This window comes from Petaurus breviceps, unplaced genomic scaffold (assembly GCF_028583685.1).
Source record: "Petaurus breviceps papuanus isolate PSGF00001 unplaced genomic scaffold, PetGlider_PUasm1.0 103, whole genome shotgun sequence".
In the NCBI taxonomy this organism is placed as follows: Eukaryota; Metazoa; Chordata; class Mammalia; order Diprotodontia; family Petauridae; genus Petaurus; species Petaurus breviceps.
In genome coordinates, this window is record NW_027185588.1 from 5,585,598 (window position 1) to 5,609,136 (window position 23,539).

Here is a 23,539-nt window from a genome sequence, read left to right on the forward strand (position 1 = left end):
TTCTTCCTTTGTAAAATAAGGAAATGGAATGAGGACTCTTCCAAGGCTGACATTCTTAAGAATCCAGCCTGTTCAATGTTTGTCCATACCTTCCTAACCCCTAACTTTTCAGGAAGTAGTCTATTTGGTTACATACCTTCTCTCTTCAGGGACAGCCAGATAAGCTTTATGATCTTTTACAGAACAGCAAGATTGGACTCCTGCTTCCAACTGAAGCCTGAACCCTTCCTATCCTAAAAGAAATGAAGTTGTTTTCATCATGTCTGGTGTCTAGGAGGGAGGAAATGATAATCCCTCCGTGCTGTAGATTGGTCAGACCTCTTCTGAAATACTGTGTTCAGGTTGGGACCCATGTTTTAAAAGAGATATTGAACAAACAAGCATGTCCTGAGGGGTCTAACCAGAAGGATAAGACCAAAGACACGCCATGTTGCAATCAGTACAAGGAATTGGTCATATTTTTCCTGGAGAAGAGGAAACTTAAGGGTGTGACATGATTGACATCTTCAAATGTTCCATGAAAAAAGGAAGATGTGTTTCATTCTAAAGGGCAGAGCTTGGAGCAGTGGGAGAAAGTGCAAGAGCCATATTTCAGTTCATAGATGAAATATTGAACTTTCTAAAACAATAGTAATAGACCTACTATGTGCCAGGCACTGTGCTAATGATCTATGATCTCTTTTTTTTTTTTCCAGTCCAAGAAATCTTTATCTATAGAAGTATTTTAGCTTGAAAAAATAAAAAAGAACAAACGCCAGGTGATTTGGACCAAGAGGACCACAGTAATGAATTCATTCCAAATCCACTATTCTATTTGGTTATTTCAGGAAGATGTTACCCATCCATCTATGTACCTTCCTCATTTAGGGAAATCTATGTTAACCCATTTCAAGTTCAGAAATTTGACTAGGAATAAAAAGGAAGATGCGTAAATTCAGAGTTCATACCATAAGATAGGCTCAAATCCCAACTAGGGAGGTCTAACCAAAAAAGTATGGCTCAAATTAGAATGACAGCATGGGTCTCAGGGCTCCATGCTATGAAGTGTTTTTGACATTTCTAGCTTCTCATCTGAGAATGATCTTTCTTGGTTCTGTTATTCATCTAAATTTCTGATTCTGCCCCTGAGCTGAATTGCTATGTAGTAAGTACAGCAGGGTACCCCAGGATCCCTTTTCCTTGTTGGATCTTAAGCTGTCTGTTAACAGTTGATTCAGATATCTGGCTACTTGACCAGCACGTGCTAATAAGGTGGAAATGCCCCTCAGTGTAAACTTGGATGATTCCAACTTTGTTTCTGAAGATATTTTAGTTGTCTTAGGAAGACTTAAGAGAACATTCTTATAGTTTGACTTTACCTGAAGGAACGAACCCCCTTTTCAGAGTGCTAGTAATTATTCCATTTGTTCAAGGGTGGCTGTCTGTGAGAACATTGCTTTGCCTATTAAATGCTGCCTGTTTTTCTAGGAAATGAGTACTTTCCTCCTCTGCCATATTTCCTTTGAATCCCCGTAATTCCTCCATTTGCTTTGTAACTGTCTAGTTAAAAGCTTCTTGGGGCGGCCAGGTAGCACAGCGAGTGGGAGCACTGGCTCCAGTGTTGCTATGACCTGGGGATCGAATCCTGGGCTCAGATACTCAGCACCACACCCAGAAATAACTGGCCATGTAACCTTGAGCAAGTTACTTAACCCCAATTGCTTAGGGGAGGCTCAGCGAATAAGAGCACCGGCCCCAGTGTCTGGATGACCTGGGGATCGAATCCAGGTTCCAACACTTAGCACCACACCCAGAAATAACTGGCCATGTAACCTTGAGCAAGTTACTTAACCCCGATTACTTAGGGGTGGCTCAGCGAGTAAGAGCACCGGCGCCAGTGTCTGGATGACCTGGGGATCGAATCCAGGCTCGACACTAAGCACCACACCCAGAAATAACTGGCCGTGTAACCTTGAGCAAGTTACTTAACCCCGATTGCTCATTAAAAAAAAAAAAAAGCTTCTTGTCATCTTTCAGACTTTCCAAGAGCGGCACAGTCTCTGACACTATTTTTCTTGCTGGTTTTCTGGGATCTGTTGGTTCCTGTAACTCGGCCAATAGTGCCACTCTCCAGAATTGCCAAATAACTATCCTGAAATTTCTCCAGCAGCTCCATCTTCAGCTCTCCCTGGCTTTCAGTCAGCTTCAGGTGCAGCTGCTTGTTAACTTCCCCTAACACATGGCTCTCTGAGCTTTTCTTAGTTTTCTGCCCATTTAATGGTCTGTAGCTCTTTTTAATGATTCTTAACGGCAGGATTCATTGTCTTCCTCTGCCTCAGCTCGGTGCTTTTGTACAAGTCATTCTCTAGGTCTGCTGAATTGAGAGGGTTGTGGAGTGTTCCACCTCTTTGGACCTCTGGGACATCTGATTCTTAGAAATAGCCCGAAAATGTGTCTTGAGGGTGCTCAGTTGCCGACGTGGCATCCCCAGATCCCATCCTGGGGACACACTCTCCATCACTACTCGGATTCAGTCACTGAAACCCAATATGAGCTCATTTGATCTTCACAACTACCCTGGGAGGTAGATACTGTTATGGGCCCTATTTTACAGTTGAGGAAACTGAGACAAACAGGTGAAATAACTTACCCAGGGTTACACAGCTGGTGAATGACTAAGGCCAGATTTAACAGTAATTATTAATAGTAGTTTCAGTGCTTACTGTGTAGTAGGCAGTGTACTAATAAGTGCTTTACAATTATTTCATTTGATCCTTACAGTAACAACCCTGGGAGATAGGAGTTACCCTTTTTTTTTTTTTTTTTTTTTTTTTTTTTTTACAGATGAAGAAACAGAGGTTAAGTGATTTGCCCCAGAATCATCCAGTTAGTAAGTGTCTGAAGGCAGATTTGAACTCGGATTTTCTTGACTCTAGGCCCTGCACTTTATCCATTGTGCCACCTAGCTGCCTAATAGCAGAACTGGCCAGCCACACATGGTGGTATGGACTCTGTTATTGCAAGCTTTCAAGCAAAGGCCTGGGGACTAACTGGGGACATTGGAGAGAAGATTGCTAGGCCCAGTAGAGGACAAAACCCTCAGGTACCTATCAGCTCTGAAATTCTGTATTAGAAGCAGAGCTCTGGCCTTGGGAATGAGATTGGACTAGATGCCTTCCAAATCCCTTTCTAGCTTAGTGGCAGTTTTATGATTGTTACTCACGTGAGCCTCTCCAGGCTTATGTTGCATCCATGGTTGACTCTGACCCCAGACCAGCTACAGTACTGACTGTCTCCTAAATCTGAATGCTCTCATCACAAGCCTGCTTCCGCTCAGCAGCACAAATGTAAGTCAGTGAGCACTGAAAGTCTGAAGGAAGTCATTGGCCACTGCTTCTCAGCACCAGGTACTGTGGTCACATCTAGAAGCCAGAAGTAGCAGGAAGAAATCTTGTTTTCCCAACTTCTAGCCAGGAGATTTTGAGGCCTGCTTTTACTAGCTTTTCAGACGAGCTGCCTCATGGCCACTAGGCGCTTATCAAAACTGAATTTCCCTTCCCCAGAGACAGTCGCTCAGTTCTAGGAACAGAGAGCCCTGCCTTCAATCATCCCTTGGCCCTGGTCCCAGGGAAACCCAGTCTAGGGACCACATAAGGACTCTGGCTCTAAAAGTGTCACCTTATGTGAATAGTATGTGATGCTTTTCAAATCTTTTCATATCTCATTTGATTTTCACACTAGCCTGGGTAAGTAAACTGTTAAAGCCCATTTTTTAGATAAGAAAACAGGTGTATAAGGGAAAAGTAATTTGTTTGTGGTTACACAGTGATCAGTGACAGAGCCTGGGAATAGAACCTGTATTTTTTTTCAGTTCCTAGGTTTGGCCCTGGTGATCTTGGGCTCTTGAAACCCTGGCTTGCAGCCATACAGTTGACACCTCACCCTATACCTTACTCCTTCCTTTCCTGCACCCTTCTAGCTTTTTCAAGATGCGTTGGGGGTTGGCAGGAGGAAGGCTCCAGATGTTAGCAATTGCTTCCCCAGAGGCTGCAGGTAGAACTTTGAAACAAGGCTTTTTTTTTCTGGAAATGTACTGGCTGGTTGCTGCATCTGGTAACCAGGCCCATGGGGGGGTCCATGGTCATGTCCCCATTGTCATTATACTTAGGAAGAAATCCCTACTCCCCCTAATCCCCCACTCCTTTTGATGTTTGGGCTCTGGCTCTGCTTTCTCCCTGCCTGCTACCTAGCCTTAGTGACCAAGACTGGCAAGTGTGTGTGTGTGTGTGTGTGTGCGCGTGCGTGCGCGCATGCGCGAGTGTGTGCGTGTGTATGCATGCTAACAAATTTGTGTTCTCTTTGGTTCTGGTTTGTGAAGGGCGTTGACTTGGTTTATGTCTTGAACCCCACAACAGTGTAAGCTACACAACCCTATTTTACACATAACCTATTTGAGATTCAGGTTAAGTGATTTGGCCCAATTTGCAGAGCCAAGACGCAAACTATACTCTCTCCTAAGTCCATTGCTTCTTGTATTCTGTCCACCTTATTTGAAAATTGGAAGGGACCTAAGTGGCCTTCTAGTCAAACCAACTCATCTGTGAAAGGACATCCCACCCTACCACTCCTGACTTGTGGTTGGCAAGCATCCATCCCCAAGATTCCTAAGTTAGGGTCCTCCTCTGGCATCCCTGCCCACTTTGGGACAGTTCTGGTTGTTAGGAAGGTTTTCCTGACATCCATCCAGCCTAACCTGACCTCTTTATAGTTTCTACCCATTCTTGGTTTGACCGTCTGTGGCCAAGTAGATTAATGTGGGTTCTGGTAACTTGAAGGGTTCCTGGTGGCCCTTGGGGAAGGGGCTCTTATCATCCTCATGATTCCATGGACTCCTTTAGAATGCTAGTAAATATTTGCTATCAAAGAAGCCCCAACTGCTTAGACATTCTTGGGCACTGGAAAAATCCCTTCCATAAGCTGTTCCTGGTGAATGCCAGGTAAATCATGGTTACCCTCCTGTAGTGCTCACTAAGACCCTAACAGCCATTAAACTCAGCTGGAAGGAATCTTGCTTCAGCTCTTACAGAAGAACTAAGGCCAGAGCGGAAAAGCAGCTTACCCAGTCACATCTAGTAAGGGAGACCTTAAAAACCTCAGACCCCAAGTCTAGTGTTTTCACCTTAGCATGTTGCCTTTAGGAAATGTCAGCTATTGTTGGAGGCATGGAAGTCTGGGAATCAGCTTCAGCCTAGCTCTCCTGAGTCAGTCCTGCCAACAGTCATCTTTGGTTGAGGGAACAGGTACTGATTGACCTTGGAGAAGTTTGGGAATTGCAGGAATGGGGAAACCCGATAGGTTGAGTATAGGAAAAACTGGCAGAATGGTTTGGCATTTGATTAGGGATTGGTTAGGATCAGGCAATTAAGGCAGAATGGTTAGAGATAAGTTTGGTTTTTAAATTAGATTTCTTTTTTAAATTTTTCAGAGAGCAGATTTAGAACTAATGATGTGGGACAGGGAAGCATATTTAGTCTCAGTATAAGGCAGACCTACTATGTGCCTGCCCTATACTGGGGTAAATACTAGGGTACCCCCCAAAATAAACAAAAACCCATTCCTGTTTTAAAAGAGCATGTTATTGTGATGGAGACAACGGATCAATGTCTAGGCACACACAATATACAGCTTGAATGAACGTAATCTGAAAGACAAAGGCATTTTGTAGATGGTGGGATTTGAAGCCATGCACGGGGACACAGGAGGTGGTGCTCTGTGGGAGCTGGATCACATATAGAGAGGAGTAATAATGAGATTGCTGGAAAGATAGGAAAGGGCTGGGTTATAAAGAGTTTTAAATGCCAAACAAAAGCTTGTATTTGATCCAGAGGAGCTCTTGGGGCAGGGGCGGGGGTGCTGGGGAGGGAGGTAGAAGACATGGTCAGACTTATGCTGTGGGAAAACCATGCACTCCATCTATTATCCCTGCTGACACACAGGGCTAAGGCTAGTGGATCGCTTGAGCCTGGGGACCCAGATGTGGTGAGTGAAGCCTTTCACTTGGCTGCTGACTGATATAATGAGCCCCCAGGGAGCAGAGGGCAGTCAAGCTTCCAAAGAAGGGTGAACCATTCCAGCTCTGAAATGGAGCAAGTCAAAAGCCCCCGTAGTGACCAGCAGTGGGATTGGACCCCTGCATAGCCACTTTATTTCCAGCCTGGGTGAGCTAGGGAGACCCCAGTCTCAAAGAAGAAAATCACCTTGACAGCTGAGTGGGGAAGAGAGAAATTTGAGCCGGAGGAGACCAGTTAGAAGACTTGCCACAGTCCAATCAAGAGATGCTAGGGGCCTAAACTGGTCTAACAGCCAGACACTCCACAGGGGAATGGGTTGCCTCATCCCTAGATGTTTGCAGGTTAATGATAGAATCCTTACATGATTGGGGGAATCTGAGATGCTGAGATTCCACTCTGGGGCCTTGGCAATAGGTTCCTCTAGGTGGCGCCAGGCGGCTGTAGGTGTCATGCACAGCACCACTTGGTGCTGGGGACTGACTGAGAGGAGAGCCTTAAGAGTTGACATAGTCCCTTCTGCCTGACAGAGGATTCTTATACAGTACATCCTGGGAATGGCCTTGTGGCCTTCTTTTGAATACCTCTAGTGACGAGAAATCCACACCCTCTGGAGGCCTCCCATTCCACCTGGAGAAATAGAATTAGGAAATTTCTCCTTTTTAAAGCAGAAGCTTACCTCTTTGCAATTGCCACCTACAGCTCATACTTCTTTCTAGAACCAAGCAGGACAAGTTTAATCCCTTTCATATCACAGCCTTTTAGATAATTGAAGAAGGTTATCGTGCGTCTTCTTTCTGTTCCTCTCCTGACCGTCTTCCCATAGTCTGCTCTTCAGACTCAAATTTCCCAGATCTTTGCATCAATGCTTATCTTGCATAGTATTCAGGCCCCTCACTGTCCCTAGCGTTCTTCAGCTTGTCCACATTCTTAAAGTGTGCCATCCAGGGCTAACACCATTACTCCAGATGTCTTCCGGTCAGGGTAGGGCTGCTACCTCCTGCTTTCCGGACAATAGGTTTCTCTCAGCTTAACCTAAGATTGCCTCTTTTTTTGGATGCCATGTCTCACTCTTAATTCCTGTTGTGCTTTCAGCCCACTGAAGGTTCCAGACCTTTTTTAACCCAAGCTCATCTAATCAAACCTACCCTTCCCCCCACCTTGCACTTGTGAAGTTGGTTCACCTTAAGCTCATGTTAAATTTGGCTCACATTTTTAGTCTCTTGGGATCTTTGTAATCCACTGTATTAACTGTCTCCCCTAACTCTGAGTCATCTGCAACTCTGACAGACATGCTATCCTCTGCTTTCATCCAAATCGTTGATGAAAGTGTTAAAATAGCACAATGACAGATCATTGAAAAACTCCACTCAGGAAGTTAGCAAATTAACAACCCATTAATGACTGATTACTCTGGTGCTAGAGATCATCATCGGTCCTGAATCATACCATCATCTGGTCCCCATTTCTCTTCATCTCATCCACAAAGATGTGCAAGGTGCTTTGCTGATGATATTTGTGATGTTTCCCCAATCTACAGGTTGTGTCCCTACTGAAAGAAATGGGGGCATGGGAGAGGGGAGGAAAGGGAGGTCTAGAGAATGCTAATTTGTAGAGATCATTGCTTCTCTTTCTGGAAGGGTGACTAGCTATCCTGATACATTCAGAAACCAAAATCATACCCAGTGTCCTTCTTAGAAAATCTGGGCATTTTCTGTCCCTTCTGTTTCTCATTCATTGTGTCGCCAGAATTATGGACAGCGAGTGCCTCAACATGGAGCAATGTAGCCCACCAGGGTCAACTCACCTGAACTCATTGCAGGCTGCTGGGTACCTTCCTGGGCCCTAAGAAGGGTGAGGATGAATTCATTTATTTTGGGTCTGTTCTTGAAAGGTTATTCTTGCCAGAAGAAAAGAGAAGCAAAAGAGTTTCCATCACCTACTAGCATTGTCCAGTTCACCCTGAGAATCTGTTCTTTCTTTGATCTATTTGGTTTTTTTTCAGCATCACTAAAAAGAGGCGTTTTCCCCTTAGCATTTCATATCTGCTTTAGCTAATTCCAAGCTTTCTTTTTCCTGCTGCTGTTCCATGACCTGTCCTTGCTTTCCACCTTTTACATAGGTCTTTAAACAATCTATTTTAGTCAGTGACCTATTTTCTCATTGGAATCTTCTGTTGGCATCTTCCTTAGGCAACCTTGTAGCCACCCTCCTCCCTCTCACCATATTAATGCCAAACTTATTTCAGACACTGCAGTTCAGAGCTCCTCAGTGCAAGGGATATGCCAGCCTTAGCCTCCTTGTTGGTAGCTGGGATTATGCCTGGCCATCAGAATTTCATTCTCTGAGGGCTTCTCATGCCTCCTGGTCTGAGGTCTTCAGTAGAATTTTATACTTGGGGTCCTATTTGATCTTTCTCTGAGCCTTTTAAAATCTATTCTTCCCCCAGAATTAGGGTGCATGTCAGACAATGCCAAGCCTACCTGTCCTCAATCATGATGGGACAATCATTCTCCACCCTGCTACGATTCCCAGTCTCAACTTTTGCTAGCTCAAAGGATATAGATGGAGAATCTACTTTGGGGCAGGGGTCGAGGTTCCCCTTTCTGGAGAACTTGGAAATCCAGAAGATGCGACCAGGTAACACTGTGGACAGAGTACTGAACTTGGAGTAAGGAAGACCAGAATTTTAAGTCCTGCCTCAGCCACTTGTTAAAAAAAAAAAAAAGGCAAGTCAATTATTTCTCTCAGCCTCTGCTTCCTTATCTATAAAGTGGGGATAATAATAGCACCTAAATGAGATGATATATGCAAACCTTAAAGGACTATGTGTGTTAGATGTTATTATCCCAAATGCTAACGGAATGAAGAAAGGCAGGGGTCCTGCAGTCCTGGGACGGCACTCTCCTCTCTTCACGAGTGGAAGAGGTATTAAACTTGTCCTGTTTGATTCTAGAGGGGAGAGGGTAGCAATTGCAAAGACAGTTAAGAAAGGGACCCTACTCAGTCAATAGAGCACTGGCCCTGGAGTGAGTTAGGAGGACCTGAGTTCAAATCCATCCTCAGACACTTGACACACTAGCTGTGTGATCTTGGGCAAGTCACTTAACCCCAATTGCCCTCCAAAAAGCAAAAAAAAAAAGGGGGGGACCCTAGAGCCGCCTTTAGGCAGATGCTATCCCTTTCTCACTTAGCATAGGTGACCAAAATTTTTATGACCTGATTTAGTACTCTGTTCTGGAGGGAGTTTCACATCCAGGCTAGTGAAAGTTCAGGAACTGCAGGCCAGTCCAAAAAGAAAAAAGAGACTTCGGGTTCCAAAGCCCTGGCTTTGTGACCTTGGGCAGGCCTCTCTTCCTTTTCCTCTCTCTCTCTCTGAACCTCAGCTTGCCTGTCTGTACAAGGAGAGAGCTGGATTTAATCTCTGAGATCCTTCCCAGCTCTGCCATTGTTCTCCTGCACATATCCAGCTATATATCCTCTTGCTTTTAATAAGCAATTTATAGTGCATTTATGTAGTAGCTACTGTGTGCCAGGCCTGTACTAATCTCCTCTTTGGTTATCCCTAGATATGTAATACAGTTTCTCCCAGCAAACCTTCAAATTCTCAAAGGTAGAAACTATTTCCCCTCAACCTTTTCTGGGCTGAACGACCTCACTTTGCTTGATTATTTCTTATCAGGGCCTATTTTTCCCCTTCAGAATAATTTTGTGCCATTCTCTGCATTTTCTGATTTTTCACAGATCTTTTTTTTTAAATACTCTACTACCCAAATATGGATCTAAGAAAGCTGAGAAGCTATCTATTTTAAAACACTACGACAGGTTGATAAATAAGAATAGGACTTTATGTAGCACTTTAAGATTTACAAGGAGCTTCACATACATGATCTCATTATAGTCTTACGACAACTCTGGGAGGCAGATGCTGTCATTAATTTCCATTGTACAGATGAGGAAACTGAGGCTGAGAGTTTAAGTGACTTAGAGTCCCATCTTAGAGGACAGGTAGTCTTGACATTGTCTGACAGGCACCCTAACTTTGGGAGAAGAACAGATTTTAAAAGGCTCAGAGAAAGACCAGACAGGATCCCAAGTATGAAATTCTACTGGAGACCTCAGACCAGGAGGCACAAGAAGCTCTCAGAATTTTATTTCGTGTTTTCTAGTGTTCTAGCTGTGTTTTTGCCTCTAGTTACTATATTGTCCCTAATTGGAGGGGAAAAAAGAGGTGAAGTGAAAAACTAGGAAGCCAGAGAGGTGAGATTTGTCTCCAGGGATTCCTAATGCCTCAATCTAGCACCCTATCTGCTACGTGCAACTATCCTCTTTATATAAACAAGGAAACTGAGGCTGAGAGAGGAGGAGTGACTTACTCAGGGTCATGCAGCTCATTCAGTGGCAGCTCCAAGACTAAGCCAGTACCTCTGACAGGTCCCTGTTCACTGTTACCACCTGGCCTCCCACACTAATAGGTCAGTGCTACACTTTCATTACCAGAGGTAGAAATAATAGAAACAGCAGAGGGATGTGTTTCAGGATGAAGTTGAGCCTCATGTAAGATTGGCTTTAGGTCTTTAGCCTTCTTCATTATCCAAGGGGTCCTTCCACCTCAGGTCAATTCCCTCCCCTCTGCTTCAGCTCATAATGAAACCTTTGAGCCCAGAGACTCAGAGGTTCATCAGGGCAAGATGTGTTCCCTCAATGCCTCGTATATTTTAAATTAACTTAACTGGAATACCTTCTATCTTCTCATTTCCTGTGTCAGAACATTCGAGACCCAGGAGTTCAGCTTTGAAAAGACCTGTAATTGAGGGGGGATGAGAACCTTCTAGTAGTCAATATCAAAGGAAGTTTTCTGACTGTTGAGACCACTTGTACATGATTCTGGCTCCTCAGATTCAGTCCATTTCCCAATCTGGTCTCCATAGCTAATACCTTTATCTGTATGGGGCTGCCTAGAATTAGGAATCAATCAGTTAATCAATAAACATTTATTAAGCATCTGCTATGTGCCAGGCACTGTGCTGAATGCTCAGGCTACAAAAAGAGGCAAAAGACAGTCCCTGCCCTCAAGGAGCTTACAATCTAATAGAAATGAGTCTTTTTTTTTTGTGCTTGAGTACCAAATGCTAGACAGACCTGCTGTTTCAGGAGAATGGTTCCTATTTGGTTCTTGCCACATCCTTCCATTCTCTCACTGGGAAGGGCCTTGGCTTCTTGGTGATTAAGGCCCCAGGTACCCAAGTATGTGCCCTAGTCTTTATATGGGTGTTTCCTTTTGGACAGGGTAGAAAAAAAAATTCCCTTGGCCTCTCCCTTGAAGAGAGGAAGACAGTTTGAATTCAGAACTGAGGTAATATGTGGCCTAGACTCAAGATCCTCTCTCCCTGCTGGGAGAATGATTTGATAGGATTGTGGGCCTGGGTAGAGGTAGCTGAAGGGTGGCAAGGAGGGAAAGATGGAGGGATGGAGGAGTAGGAACCTCACTCCAGCCTTGTTCTTATTAATATCCATTCCTGTTAAAAACACTAGAAAACATAGGGTTATACGAACCTTTCCTGAATAATATAAGTTATCTATCTGAAACCAAGAGCCAGTATTATCTGTAATGGGGATAGACTGGGAGCTTTTCCAATAAGATCAGGGGTAAAGCAAGGATGTCCAATATCATCCTTTACTATATAATATAGTGCCAGAAATGCTTACTATAACAACGAGACGATATAAAGAAATTAAGGGAATAACTATAGGTAAAGAGGAAACAAAATTATCGCTTGGGTTCTCCTGTTCTCCAACTCCCTTCATTTAGATAGACAAGAACTCCCAAAGGAATATAAGTTCTTTGAGAGAAGGTTATGTTTTGGGTTTTTGCTTTGTATCCTCTGTATTGAGCAATTTGAACACAGTCAGTGCTTAATAAATGTTTGTTGAAATTGAATTGAATAAAACCCTGTGGTTTTGCCAAGATATGAGAAGCAAGCTGCCTATTAGATGAAAAGAGCCCCAGCCTGGGAATTGAGTCTGAGGTTCCAGCATGAGCTCTGTACTAGCTCACTGTGTGACTGTAAGTCCCTTTCCCTCTGTGGGCCTCAGTTTCTTTCATTATAAAATGAGAGGGACAGACAAGAGGACCACTTCTTGCTCTAACATTCCTTTTCCTATCTGTCCCTCCCAAGTTTCAGTAGCATCATGGTAAAGTAGTAGAAGTTATGAATTTATAATAGCCACCCATGGGTCTTTCATTAACACTTTATAAAGCTCACAACAACTAGGTGAGGCTGGTTGTGCTAGTATTATTTCACACAAATGGAGGCACTGAAAAGAGAAAATGGCATGCTGAAGGTTACAACAAGGAAGTGATGGAGCCAGGACTGGGACCCAATTCTAACTCTTGAGTTGCCTCTTTCTAGGAAATAAGACCCATCCCTTATTTATGGTACTGAATCTACCATTAACTTAATGTATGACTCCTTGGGTAAGTCCCTTCCCTGCTCTGGGTCCTTAGCATACCTATCTGTAAAATAAGAGTAATAATTCATGTCCTGTCTTCCTCATCAGGGTGATGCAAGCATATGAAAATGGAAGGGATGGCCACTTTGCTAAGCTCACAAATAGAAGGTCATTCTTACTTCTCTGAGAACCTGACACTGGCAAATTCCCTTTGAGAAGATGTATTGCAGGGAGGAGTTCTTCTTGTCTTTGAATGGCACCAGCCTACAAGATGAAAAGGATTTAGTGTAGCTAAGGACCTTTCTTGCTCTGACATTCTTTTTCTGATCTGTCCCTTCCATGTTTCAGTAGCATTATGGCAGAGAAGTAGAGGAAGTTCAGAGGAAAAAGTATAAGCATTTCCCCCAGGGAGGGATATATAGTCACTATGTATCTCTAGCCTTAGGGCCAACCTATCTCCTCACCCCATCTTTCTCCTGGGGCCTGTCATGGTGGAGTAGAAGCTAGGAGGCACTCAGTTCTCAGAGGCACTTTGGGTCAATTATGTTAAAGCTAGTTCTAACCAGTTCTCAATACCTGATTATTAAATTTTTATTGTAAATATTTATTTACACCTTAGAAACTGGCAACTGCTATAGATCAGCACTTATTGTTTTGTTGATTTTCTAGACTTAAGGAAGTGATGGAGTCAATGCTAATGATGCAGACTAAACTTAAAAGTGTATCCTGCATGCTTTTTTTTTTCCCTCTCCAGAAATCTTAGTTGTTAAACCTTTGCTAGCATAACACTGCTCTATTCTAGGTATGGCCTGGGCCCTGGCCATCTAGAAATGATTTTTGCAAATACTTGGTAACGTAGAGAGGAAAATGAGTTTCTGTAAATTCGGTCCTATTTTAAAGTCCCTGAGGGAGCTCCCTCTTCCAAATATCCTTCCTAATTTTCTTTTGTGAATCTGGGTTTTCATGTAATGGGCTTGTTCTTATTGCTGTCTTTCCCTTAGAACATACAGTATAGACCATAGGAGCTGGAGGAAATCTTAGAACTTGGTCAGAGCTCAAGTTTATAGACACATGGGACATTCATAGAAAGTCAGAGTCAGGAGGGACCAGAGAACAAAGGATATTGGAAGGTCAGTAGAACATAGAAGGTCAGAGTTGGAAGGTCTTTTAGAACAAAGAATGCTAAAAACCACTGAGTCCAATGTCTCTCACTATATAGATGGGAAAACTAAGGCCCACAGTGAGGAAGGTCACAGCTCCATTGGTGAGTTAAAGGCAAAGCTGGGCCTCCTACCTAGTGGTGCCCAGAGCCTCCTTGGAGGATAGCAGATATCTCCTTTGGATCCTGAGCCCTACCCTCTCCTCTCCCAAGGAAAGTGGAGACCCAATGACACTGGGTTACACCACAGTGTACACAGTGCACAGAGGAAAACAGTGAGCTTAAAGTCAAGAGACTGGGGTTTAACTACTGACTCAGTCACCGATTAGCTGTGTGAGCCTAAGCAATTCACTTCCTTTTTCTGGCCTCATTTTTGTGCTCTTTAAAATGGGAATGATTTTACTTGTACTCTCTACTTCATAGGTCTGTTGGGAGGAAAATATTTTGTAAGCCTTAAGGCATTGTAGAAATGCAAGTTAATACGGCTGCACTGATCCTTGATTTTTGTGTTCCAAGTATTTGTACAATAAATACATGGTCCTCTTTTCAGAGGCGTGGAGCTAGCAGTAACTGCCCCTTCTCTGGGGGCTGAGTATCCCAGAATCTTCAGGGCCTCTACATTCTCTACTTGCTGGCTTGGGGGCTCCCCATAAGGTTCCAGGCCTTTTTTTCCAGGTCTTCAAAAGGAAGGCATCTTCCTTTCCCTTGCTTGTCTTTTAAAAAATAATAAATAGAGGAAAAAAAAAATATATATATATATATATCTATACACAGGGGTCCTTTCTTCAGGCTTAGGAGACCAAGATGGGCAGGAAGTGGGTGGAAAGGTGCTGCCGGCGGGTCCGGCCACCTTGGCGAGGGGCACCCCGCCCATCCAGGGCCAGAAACATCTGCCGGCCTTCGTGTCTCCAGCGAAGGGAGGCGTAGGTGTTGTACCCATTCTCCTCAATCCGTTCCATAAACTTACAGTTGGGGCTGTATTCCCTCTGTGGAAGAGAAAGACAGAATCAGGGCAGTACCAGGCTTGCACCCAAATCTCCATCTTCCTAGTAACCCAGGGCCTCCTAGTGAAGGGGCTCCACACCCAAGAGGCAAGGTGAGACTTCTGTTTACCCTGGGGTCCTGCCCAGCGAGCTTCCTTCCAGAAACGTTCTCGACTGTGGACCCCCCTCTTCTTCCCCACAGGTGAATACTCACCGTCCCATAAAGTTTCCCCTTTCGGTTCATGGCTAAGTAGAAGCCTGTGTAGACTGCTTTTATGGCCACAACGCCCACTCTGACGGAGCGGATCTCCACGATGCCTGAGGAGAAAAGACACTGGGGTGGGCCGTGGGCACCCGGACCAGCAGCTGAGAGATAGGTCCTAGCCCCCCTAGTGATACCTGGGTGGTCTTGGGAAAAGCCTTTCCCCTCTCATAACACATGGCCTCCACTCTTCCGAGGGCTGTTGTATAAACTGTGAAACACCCACCCTACAAATGTGGACTGCTAATCTTTGTAAATGTTAAAATGCTCTATCAATGTAGCCTAAGAGCCTCAGAGAAAACAGAATCCCTGCTGTGCCAGTGACTAGCTCAGTGGGCAAGTCATCTCTAAATAAAATGGGAATAATACATTACCTCCCTTATGGAGCTATTATGAGAGAAGCACTTTGTGAACCTTAAAAGGGGATTGAGATGGAAATTGCTGTTATTTAATTATAATCCTAGTAAAAGAGGAATGAGCCATTTCCTGGATGGATGGACCAGGGCTGTCTGCAAGCCGCTGACCAGGAAGCTGTCTCATCAGTCTGTCTTTCACAGTGGTGGGGAGGTAAGGAAGGTCGTGGGTACCACAGGTCACTGGCCATCTTCCTCCAGTGACCTTTGCATCTTCCTTGTCCCATAGCCAGGTTCTCCTGGGCTGGGGCAAGATGGAGGGAGGAGGCTGAGGCTAGCAGCGCATAGGGCAGGTTCTGGGAGAGCCCAGCTCCCACAGGAATGTGGGCAGGCGAGCAGGGCCGGACAGCCGGACCCAGGGCGTGGGAGCAAACTGGAATGTGGAGGGAGCACCACGGAAGCCAGCTTGGGGGTGGGGGAACTGGTGAAGTCTATCTGATGTGGGGAGGGGGTAGCTCAGAGTAAAGGGGGATTGAAGGGGTGAGGAGAGTGACCTCATACTTGACCTTATTTCCTAGTGCTCAGCTCCTCTACTTGGCAGCCTTCCAATCAGCATTAGGAACTTGATTGAACCATACTGAGTTTTTTTTTTATCCTGATAGGAAAGTCATTTAAATTGGACATGAAGAGCCCTGGACTGGAGATTGAGAGACCTAGGTTCTAATCTTGGCTCTACAATTGGTTCAATAATTTTCCCTCTGTGGGCCTCAGTTTCCTCATCTGTCAGGGAAGGGGGTTCTGTTAAATTTCATTAAAGCAGCTAGGTGGCACAGTGGATTGAGTGCCCTAAATTCAAATTCAGCCTAAGGTACTTGTATGACCTTGGACAAGTCACTTAACATCTGTTTCCCTTGGTTTCCTCAACTGTAAAATGGGGATCATAATGGTACATACCTCCCAGGGATGTGGTAAGATCAAATGAGATGATTATTGTAAAGCCCTTAGCATAGAGCCTGGCATATGGCGAGTACTAGAAAAATGCTATCATTATTGTTATTAATTATTAGTATTCCTGTAATTATTATATAATCCCTTAAGTACCTTCTAGCTCTGATATTCTAAGGTCCTTCCAAGTTCTACCATCCTGTGTCCTTAGGACCCTCCCAGCTCTGACACTCTGTCCTAAGGGCCTTCTAGCCCTGCCTTTCCATGTCCTAAGGGCCCTTCCAGCCCTGCCTTTCCATGTTCTCAGGGCCCTCTCAGCTGTGCCATTCTGTGTTCTCAGGGCCCTTCCAGCCCTGCCTTCCCATGTTCTAAGGGCCCTCCCAGCTTTGCCATTCCATGTTTTCAGGGCCCTCTCAGCCATGCCATTCTATGTTCTAAGGACCCTCCCAGCTGCGTCTGTGTTCTAAGGGTTCTTCAAGTGATGACAGTTTCTCTTCTATATTAGGAAGTCCTTCCCAGATAATCTTGAGTATTTTGTGATTCTCTAGCTTTTCTCTCTTCATTTTCCATGGTTCCCCATTACCTACAGGAAAAAGTCCCAACTTGTCAGACTGGCATTCAAGGCCTGGTATAACCTTCTATCTGCTTACTTATCTAACCTTATCTCCCACCTCCCTGGCAATCCCCAAGATTCAACAGTGTTGCCAGGCTGTAGAATGGGGTCAGTCCTTAGCTTTCACAAACTGGTGCCTCCCCCCACATATGCACATCAACACATCTTCAGGGCTGGCTTCTGATACTGAAAGCTACAAGTGAAGCTCTTCTCATTCTGCTAGGCAAAATCTAACACAGAATCATAGATGTAGAGCTAAAAAGGACATTGGGGGGAGCATTGAGTCCAACTTCCTCATTTTACAGATGAGGAAACTGATGCCCAAAGGTTAAATGACTTGCCCAGGACCACACAGCTAGCAGGAATCTGAGGCAGGATCGGAACCTGACTCCAAATTTTGTTCTCTATCTGCTCTATCTCACTAGCTCTCCAGAGAATCTGTCTTCCTTCTCAGCAGAGAGAGATGGCCTTACAGGACAAAGGGAAAATGGAGTAGGTACCCTGAGGGAGTAGAGACCAAGGGCATTTGGTACCCTGTGCATTCTGCTTCAAGAGAGAATGAGTTCTGTAAGGAGTCTTAGAGACCATCATGTCCACCCTTTTCATGTCTGAGATGGAGAAACTGAAGCCAGGGAGGAGGAAGAGACAAGGCTGAAACTTGGGTCTCCTGACTCTTTTAGCATGCCATAAATCTGTCCTTTTCCCCTCTCTGAATCAGAAATAGCTCCAGCACCAGCAGTAGGAAAGAACTGCTTTGAGCCATCCACACTCAATGATCTGACTGCCCTTGTATGCAATGGCAGACACTCAGGAGATTGGCTATTTGGGACTGGGGTGAAGGTACAAATCTCCACTAGAAGATTCATAAAAAAGAAAGGGGTAAGGGGGGATGTAAGAGAGGGCAGACTGGGGGAAGGGGTATTCAGTATGCTTGCTATCTTGAGGCAGGGGTAGGGGAGAGATGGGGAGAAAATTTGTAACTCAAAATCTTGTGGAAATGAATGTTGAAAATTAAAACTTTGTATTCAAAGTTCCCAGTTTAAAAAAGAAAAGATTCATATAAGTCACATGAATCCTATTTCAGTCTTAAGTCCCCTTTGGCCTGGACTTTTCATTTCCCTAACTCCACTCTCTTGCCTTTGAATCTCTTTAGTACACTACACCAGAGTCGTCTTCTGAGAGCTCTCAGACATCTCTTCAGAGACTCCATATCCCATAGGAGAAAGTTCAAAGAGGGACGACTGGTCCCTAATCTATCTTTTTTTTTTTCCTGCTCTACTCTCCTGTAGGATTTCTATACACATGTCCTTTGCTTCAGTCACACTGGTCTCACTTCACAGTCCCCTGAAATACTCTGAATTTTTCTGTCAAGTTAATTTGCCCAAACTCACCCAGTAAGGGATGGGGTGAAGATTCAAATGAGTGTGAGATGAGAGGCAGGGACTGGCTTATCTCTAAAGATCCTTCCTATTCTGATACACTGTATTCTATGTTGGAAGGGAGCATGGTCATGGAAAAGTGCCCTGGCTTTAGAGTTAGACCTGGTTCATGCACTCACTAGCCAGATGACTTCACTTTCTTTCTTTAGTCCTCAGTTTTTCCCATCTGTAAAATGAGATTTGACCAGATGGTGTCTCTAAGGTACTTTCCAGCTCTAAAGTCATGAGTATAACATCCCTATCAGCTCTAAAATACTGAGGCTTTCCTCTAGGGACCCTCCCTCCATTCCTGGTCTGTGATCTCTCTCTCCATCTCTGCCTCATACACACCTAGCCTCACCCTGCGGTGTCTCCTCTGAAAGGGTCCAGTGACCTTGACACTCAGTTCTGCTGGCACCACAGTGCCCTCTTTGCCCTCTCTCCCTTCCCAGCATGAGGAAATAGAGCCTATCAGGAAAAGTCCATAGAACTTCACAGATTATCAGAAATGACAAGGCCCATAGAGGATATCTAGTCCCATCTCCTCACCTTACATTGCATGAAGTGAAGGGGCAAAGAGGAGAAGGAACTGGCACAGGGTCCACCAGGGACAGGACTAGAGCAAGATTCACCAGCCCTGGCTTGTCCTGCTTCCCGGGTTTGGTTTCCCTTACTCACACCTCATACCTTGTGGCCATGGCCTACTCTTCCCCAAAGATAACTGGAGACTTGGGGACAAGACAGAGCTCTGGTTCCCAGGGCCTCGATGGTCAGTCCATGCTGAGGAAGCAGAAAGCAGAGTCTACCCTCTGGCAGCCTCTGGCCCCCTTCTCCTGTTTCCCAGAGGGTCCAGGGTACCAACTTTCAAGTCTGAACCCATCCTTCCACCAGGACTTATCACACCCTCCATACTCATGTACACAGGCACTCTTTGCTATGTCTGAGAAGGAAGGGATGGGGTTTGGTGGCTGTGGCTGGACAGGGCAGCCTCTAAGGCTCCTTGGGACCTGAACTGGGGCTGGAGCTTCCTCCCCCTTCCACGCCCCCATCAGAAAGACTCATAGAACCTCAGGGGCAAGTGGAAACTCAGAGGGCATCATGTCCACCTTACACCTATGCAGAAACTCCCTCCATAACATCTCTGACTAGTGGTCATTGAGAGGGAACTCCCTGCTTTGCTAGGATAGCTTTGGACAACTCTGATTATTAGAGAGTTAAGCTGAAGTTTGCCTGTCAGTGACTCCCTCCCTAACATACAATGCCCTCTAGGGCCAAGCAGGACAAGGCTTAACTGTTTCCTCATGATGCTGATCTCAAACTTGAAGAGAACCCCGAAATGGTGGCTTCCTCAGTACCCCCAAGTCTTCTCTTTTCCTGGAGAGAAATTCCCAGTTCCTTCTAGCCTCTTATAGCACTGCCCCCCTTCCTGGTTGCTTTCCTCTGGGGGTGATCCTTCACTGTCTTCCCTAAAAAGGGTCCCCAGAACTGCACAGAGTACCCTAGGTAGTCCTGATCAGTGTCTGTCCTTGTCTTTCACTGGGGAAGTTTTGTTTCTGTTTATGCTGTATCACCTTAGGATGTGGGCAGAGAAGGTTAAAGGGGCAAGAAGCCTGAGGCCGCAGGGTGGACTTTATGGTCCAGTGAGCTTCCTCTCCTGTCAGAGCTGATCAGCAGTAACAGGGCTACAGGAGTGGTCATGGGAAAGTCTAGCCAGAAGAGAACCGACTCGCCACCTTGGGGTAGGTGGGGCCAGAGGTGAGGAAGAGGTGGGCATCCTTGGCTCAGGTTGGAGTTTAAAAGCTTCCCTGTCCATATGTCCAAAACACTGATGCCAGATATGCCTTAGGGAAACCCAATGGTGCATGGAAGGGCCCAGGACTCCAGCCCCCACAGCCCCTGCAATCCCTAGGAAGGACCTCCCAGAATGTTGACTGAAAGGAACCTTTCCCTCTACTCCATCCACGGGAAGCCAGATGCTTGGGTGCCAGCCACTAAGCCCACCACTGAGTCATCTGGCAAGCAATTGCCCCTGTCCTCTGTCCTCACCCAGGGAGGCACATGGGCTAATGAGTGCTTTGAGATCCCCAGATGAAAGGGGCTAGGGAAGGGCAGAGGGTTATTATCCTCCTTAATTACGGTGATTACTCACTGGGTTCTCATTAAACACAGCAGCAGGTGATTAGCCTGGAGTCCAGTGTTGGGGGTACTCAGATCCCCCAATCTAGGACTACTGGCTCTGGGTGTCTCCCCCACCCCATCCATCCCAAAGACAGTTGGGGCCCTATGGGCCTCCTTCTTTCTCCAGTTCACACTTTGGGGACTGGTCCTTCTACCCTGTGAGGTTTACAGATAAGGTCAGGATAGCAGCAAGGTCTCCATCACTGAGAACAAGGACACCTTGCTCCCTCTGCACCATGGAACAGGGAAAGGCTGGGATCCAGGAGAGCTGAGTTCTAGCCCACAGTTGTCTGTTTAACCTTGGACAAATTCTTTCTCCTCCCAACCTCAGTGTCCTCCTCCATAAAAAGGTCTTTTTCTAGATTGGGCAGTCTAACAATATATGATGGCAGAAGGGCACCTCCCCACTAAAGACTTAGAAAGAAGTGTCTCCATCCTTTGACTTGGGCTGTCTTCTGGCTGCCCCCCTGACCCCAGGGCTTCTGCAGTTCTGCTCTTGGTGGGACCCCCTGCCCCTTTCCTCAGGCCAAACACTGATATTTCCTTGGGTCCCCTCCTCCAGTCCTTTCTTCCCTTCTGGACTTGGTCCCTCTTATTCAACCTTTTCTAGGACTCTCCAGCATCCCTGGAAACCTCTGGCCCCCCTGTAATTTGGGACTGACTACCCCATCCAGACTAGGCCTCCGTCTCCAGGCTGCCCTACTCACTGTTGGGGCAGTGGGGTTGCCGTGTGCCTTCGACCCTGCCACTGGGCCCAATGTGCAAGAAGAAGTGGGTGGATGAGTAGAGCCTTCGCCATCGGATGTCACCTTCCAGGTGATGGTAGCTCCGAGCATGACGGGCACTGCTGATGCTAATGCTGAGGTCACTTGGCCACGGGGGCTGGGCCCTGCTGGGCCAGGGTCCCCAGGAGCTCTGGGCCCGGGCTGCAAGGAGCAAGGCCAAGCAAAGCCAGGGGCCCGGGGGCATGGTAGAGAGGAGGTTGGCTCACTCTTGCACGCTGACCAGGCCATAGGACCTGGCTGGCCTTCGCTGGCGCTCCATGTCCTAGCCCGTGGGGAGGATGTCAACAAGACAGGATGGAGATCAGGTCCTGGTAGCCCTAGTTCAGGGCTCAGCCTCCTCACGGGTCCTGATTCCCTAAAGACTTCACTTTCAGAAAGCTTGTGTTCTACCCCCGACTCACTGTGTGACCATAGGCAAGTCACTTCTCTGTCTCTATCTCAGTTTCCTCCACACTCCAGGAGGTACCTTCTGGCTCAGAAAGTCTAGATAGATGTTTCCTGGAAGTTCCCCCAGAGCCCCCTTGTCCTGGGCAGCTGCAAGGAAAGGAAAGCAAGAGGGGTGTGTCTGGTTCCCCGACTTTTGCTGTCCCCTCGGCCAGGTGGCTCTTGGCTCCGGGCTCCACAGGCTTCTATGGAAGGCTCATAATCTCAGAGGTTTGAGTCAAGCCAGTCCCTCCCACTAGGGTGGGGCCTCCCCCACTGAACAAATGGAGGAAAAGGGGGACGGACTATGCCCTGTTAGAGTCCGGGGTGGGGGCTCATTCACAAAATTCTTTGGGCTTTACTGGCCAGTGTTTCTGCCCCGAGGGTCCTAGTGAAGGGGGAGGGTAGGGGGAGGGAGGGAGCCTGGATGAGAGTGTGTGAGAATAAGAGCGAGACTGAGAGATTCAGAGAGACTGAGGCAGAGACAGAAACAGGGACAGAATAAAGTCAGAAGCAGGAACAGAGATGGGAACGGGGACCGAGAAAAGGACCAAGACAGGAAGAGGTACAAGAGCAGAGAAAATGAGAGAGGGTAAAGAAAGAAGGAAGAGAGAGAGAGGGAGGAGAGGAGAGGAGGAGGAGGAGAAGGAGAAGGGGGAAGGGAGGAGACAGGAGAGGGAAAGAGAGAAGAGGGAGGGGGAAAGAGAAGAAAGAGGGGAGAGAGAGGGAGGAGAGGAGAGGAGGAGGAGAAGGGGGGAAGAGAGGAGACAGAAGAGATTAAGAAAGAAGAGGGAGGAAGAAAGAGAAGAAAGAGGGGAGAGAGAGGACCGAGAGAAGGGGGGAGAGAGAGAAGAGTGGGGGAGGAGAGAGAGAGTAGGAGGGAGAGAGACCCCCAGGCCATCAGGGTCATGATGCAGGAGAGTGGACTTCCATTAGCGTGGGTGTCTCTGACTGTGTCGTGTTTGTGTATTTTTGTGTGGGGGTGTGTGTTTGTATTCGTGTGCCCAGCAGCAGATGGGGCTGCTCAGCAGTTAGGAAGGCATGATGTGATCCTGGGGCGGGGGTGGAGGTGTGTATGTCCGTCTGTCTGTTGGGCCATGTGTGTCAAAGGCTGACTCTGTCAGGATGCAAGTCACGCATGTGTATAGGGTGTGTGTGTGTGTGTGGCGGGGGGTGCATCAGTGACTAGAAGGAGGGATCTCCCGGCTACTTGTCCACTTGGGCTTGGAGTCAGGAAGGTCATCACAGGACTTCAGAGTGCTGAGACCTCGTCCCTCATTTTGTAGAGGGGGAAAGCTGAGGCCTGAAAGAGGAGCCCTCGCCGGGGTCACATAAGTGAGTCAGTGGCAGAATGAGAGACCCCAGCCCTCCAGGGTTTCAGACCTGGGCTTTTCAATGAGGACCTACTAACTTTCTTGTCTCACAGATGGGGAAACAGAATCCTGGTTCAGCTGCTTTTTGCCACCTTAGAAAAGTCTCCTGTCCCCTGGCCTCAGTTTCTTCTTTTATAAAATGTACTAGGTGATATCTGTAGTACTTTCATAGGTCCAGATCCTCTGAGCCTGGAAGAGGGTGGGGTTGGGATTCATGCAAGATCATTGAAGGGGAGGCTACTATGGGACCTTGGGCAAGTTCCTTCTCTGTTGGCCTCATTTTTTAATTGTTTATAAATGGGTGGGAGTCCTTGGGTTAGAAGATGATATAGCAGTGTTGCATAGTGGAAAAAGCCATGGATTTGGAATAAGAGGCATGAAGTCTGAATCTTGACTCTGCATCTTCCATATGGCCATGGGTGTTACTTTAAGTCTTCAGACCTCAGTTTCCAGCTGTGTAAAGATGGTTTCTAAACTCCCTGCATGTATGCATCAATTACCTATAAGTCCGTGATTCACACGGGCTGGCTCTGGGACATGGGGTGGG

The 23,539-nt window shown here is 46.3% G+C and overlaps 1 protein-coding gene and 1 pseudogene across 1 annotated transcript; both read right to left on the reverse strand.

Moving 5' to 3' along the window:
- Positions 1-1,379: 1,379 nt before the first annotated feature.
- LOC138176582 (small kinetochore-associated protein-like) lies at positions 1,380-2,497 on the reverse strand (annotated as a pseudogene).
- Positions 2,498-11,026: 8,529 nt separating this feature from the next.
- On the reverse strand, positions 11,027-21,848 carry FGF22 (fibroblast growth factor 22). The gene is made up of 3 exons (XM_069101872.1): positions 21,119-21,848; positions 14,857-14,960; positions 11,027-14,645 (listed from the first exon to the last, which is right to left on the reverse strand). Exons 1-3 carry the CDS (start codon positions 21,378-21,380, stop codon positions 14,451-14,453), a joined length of 561 nt encoding a protein of 186 aa, XP_068957973.1. The 5' UTR covers positions 21,381-21,848; the 3' UTR covers positions 11,027-14,450.
- Between the last annotated feature and the right edge of the window lie 1,691 nt (positions 21,849-23,539).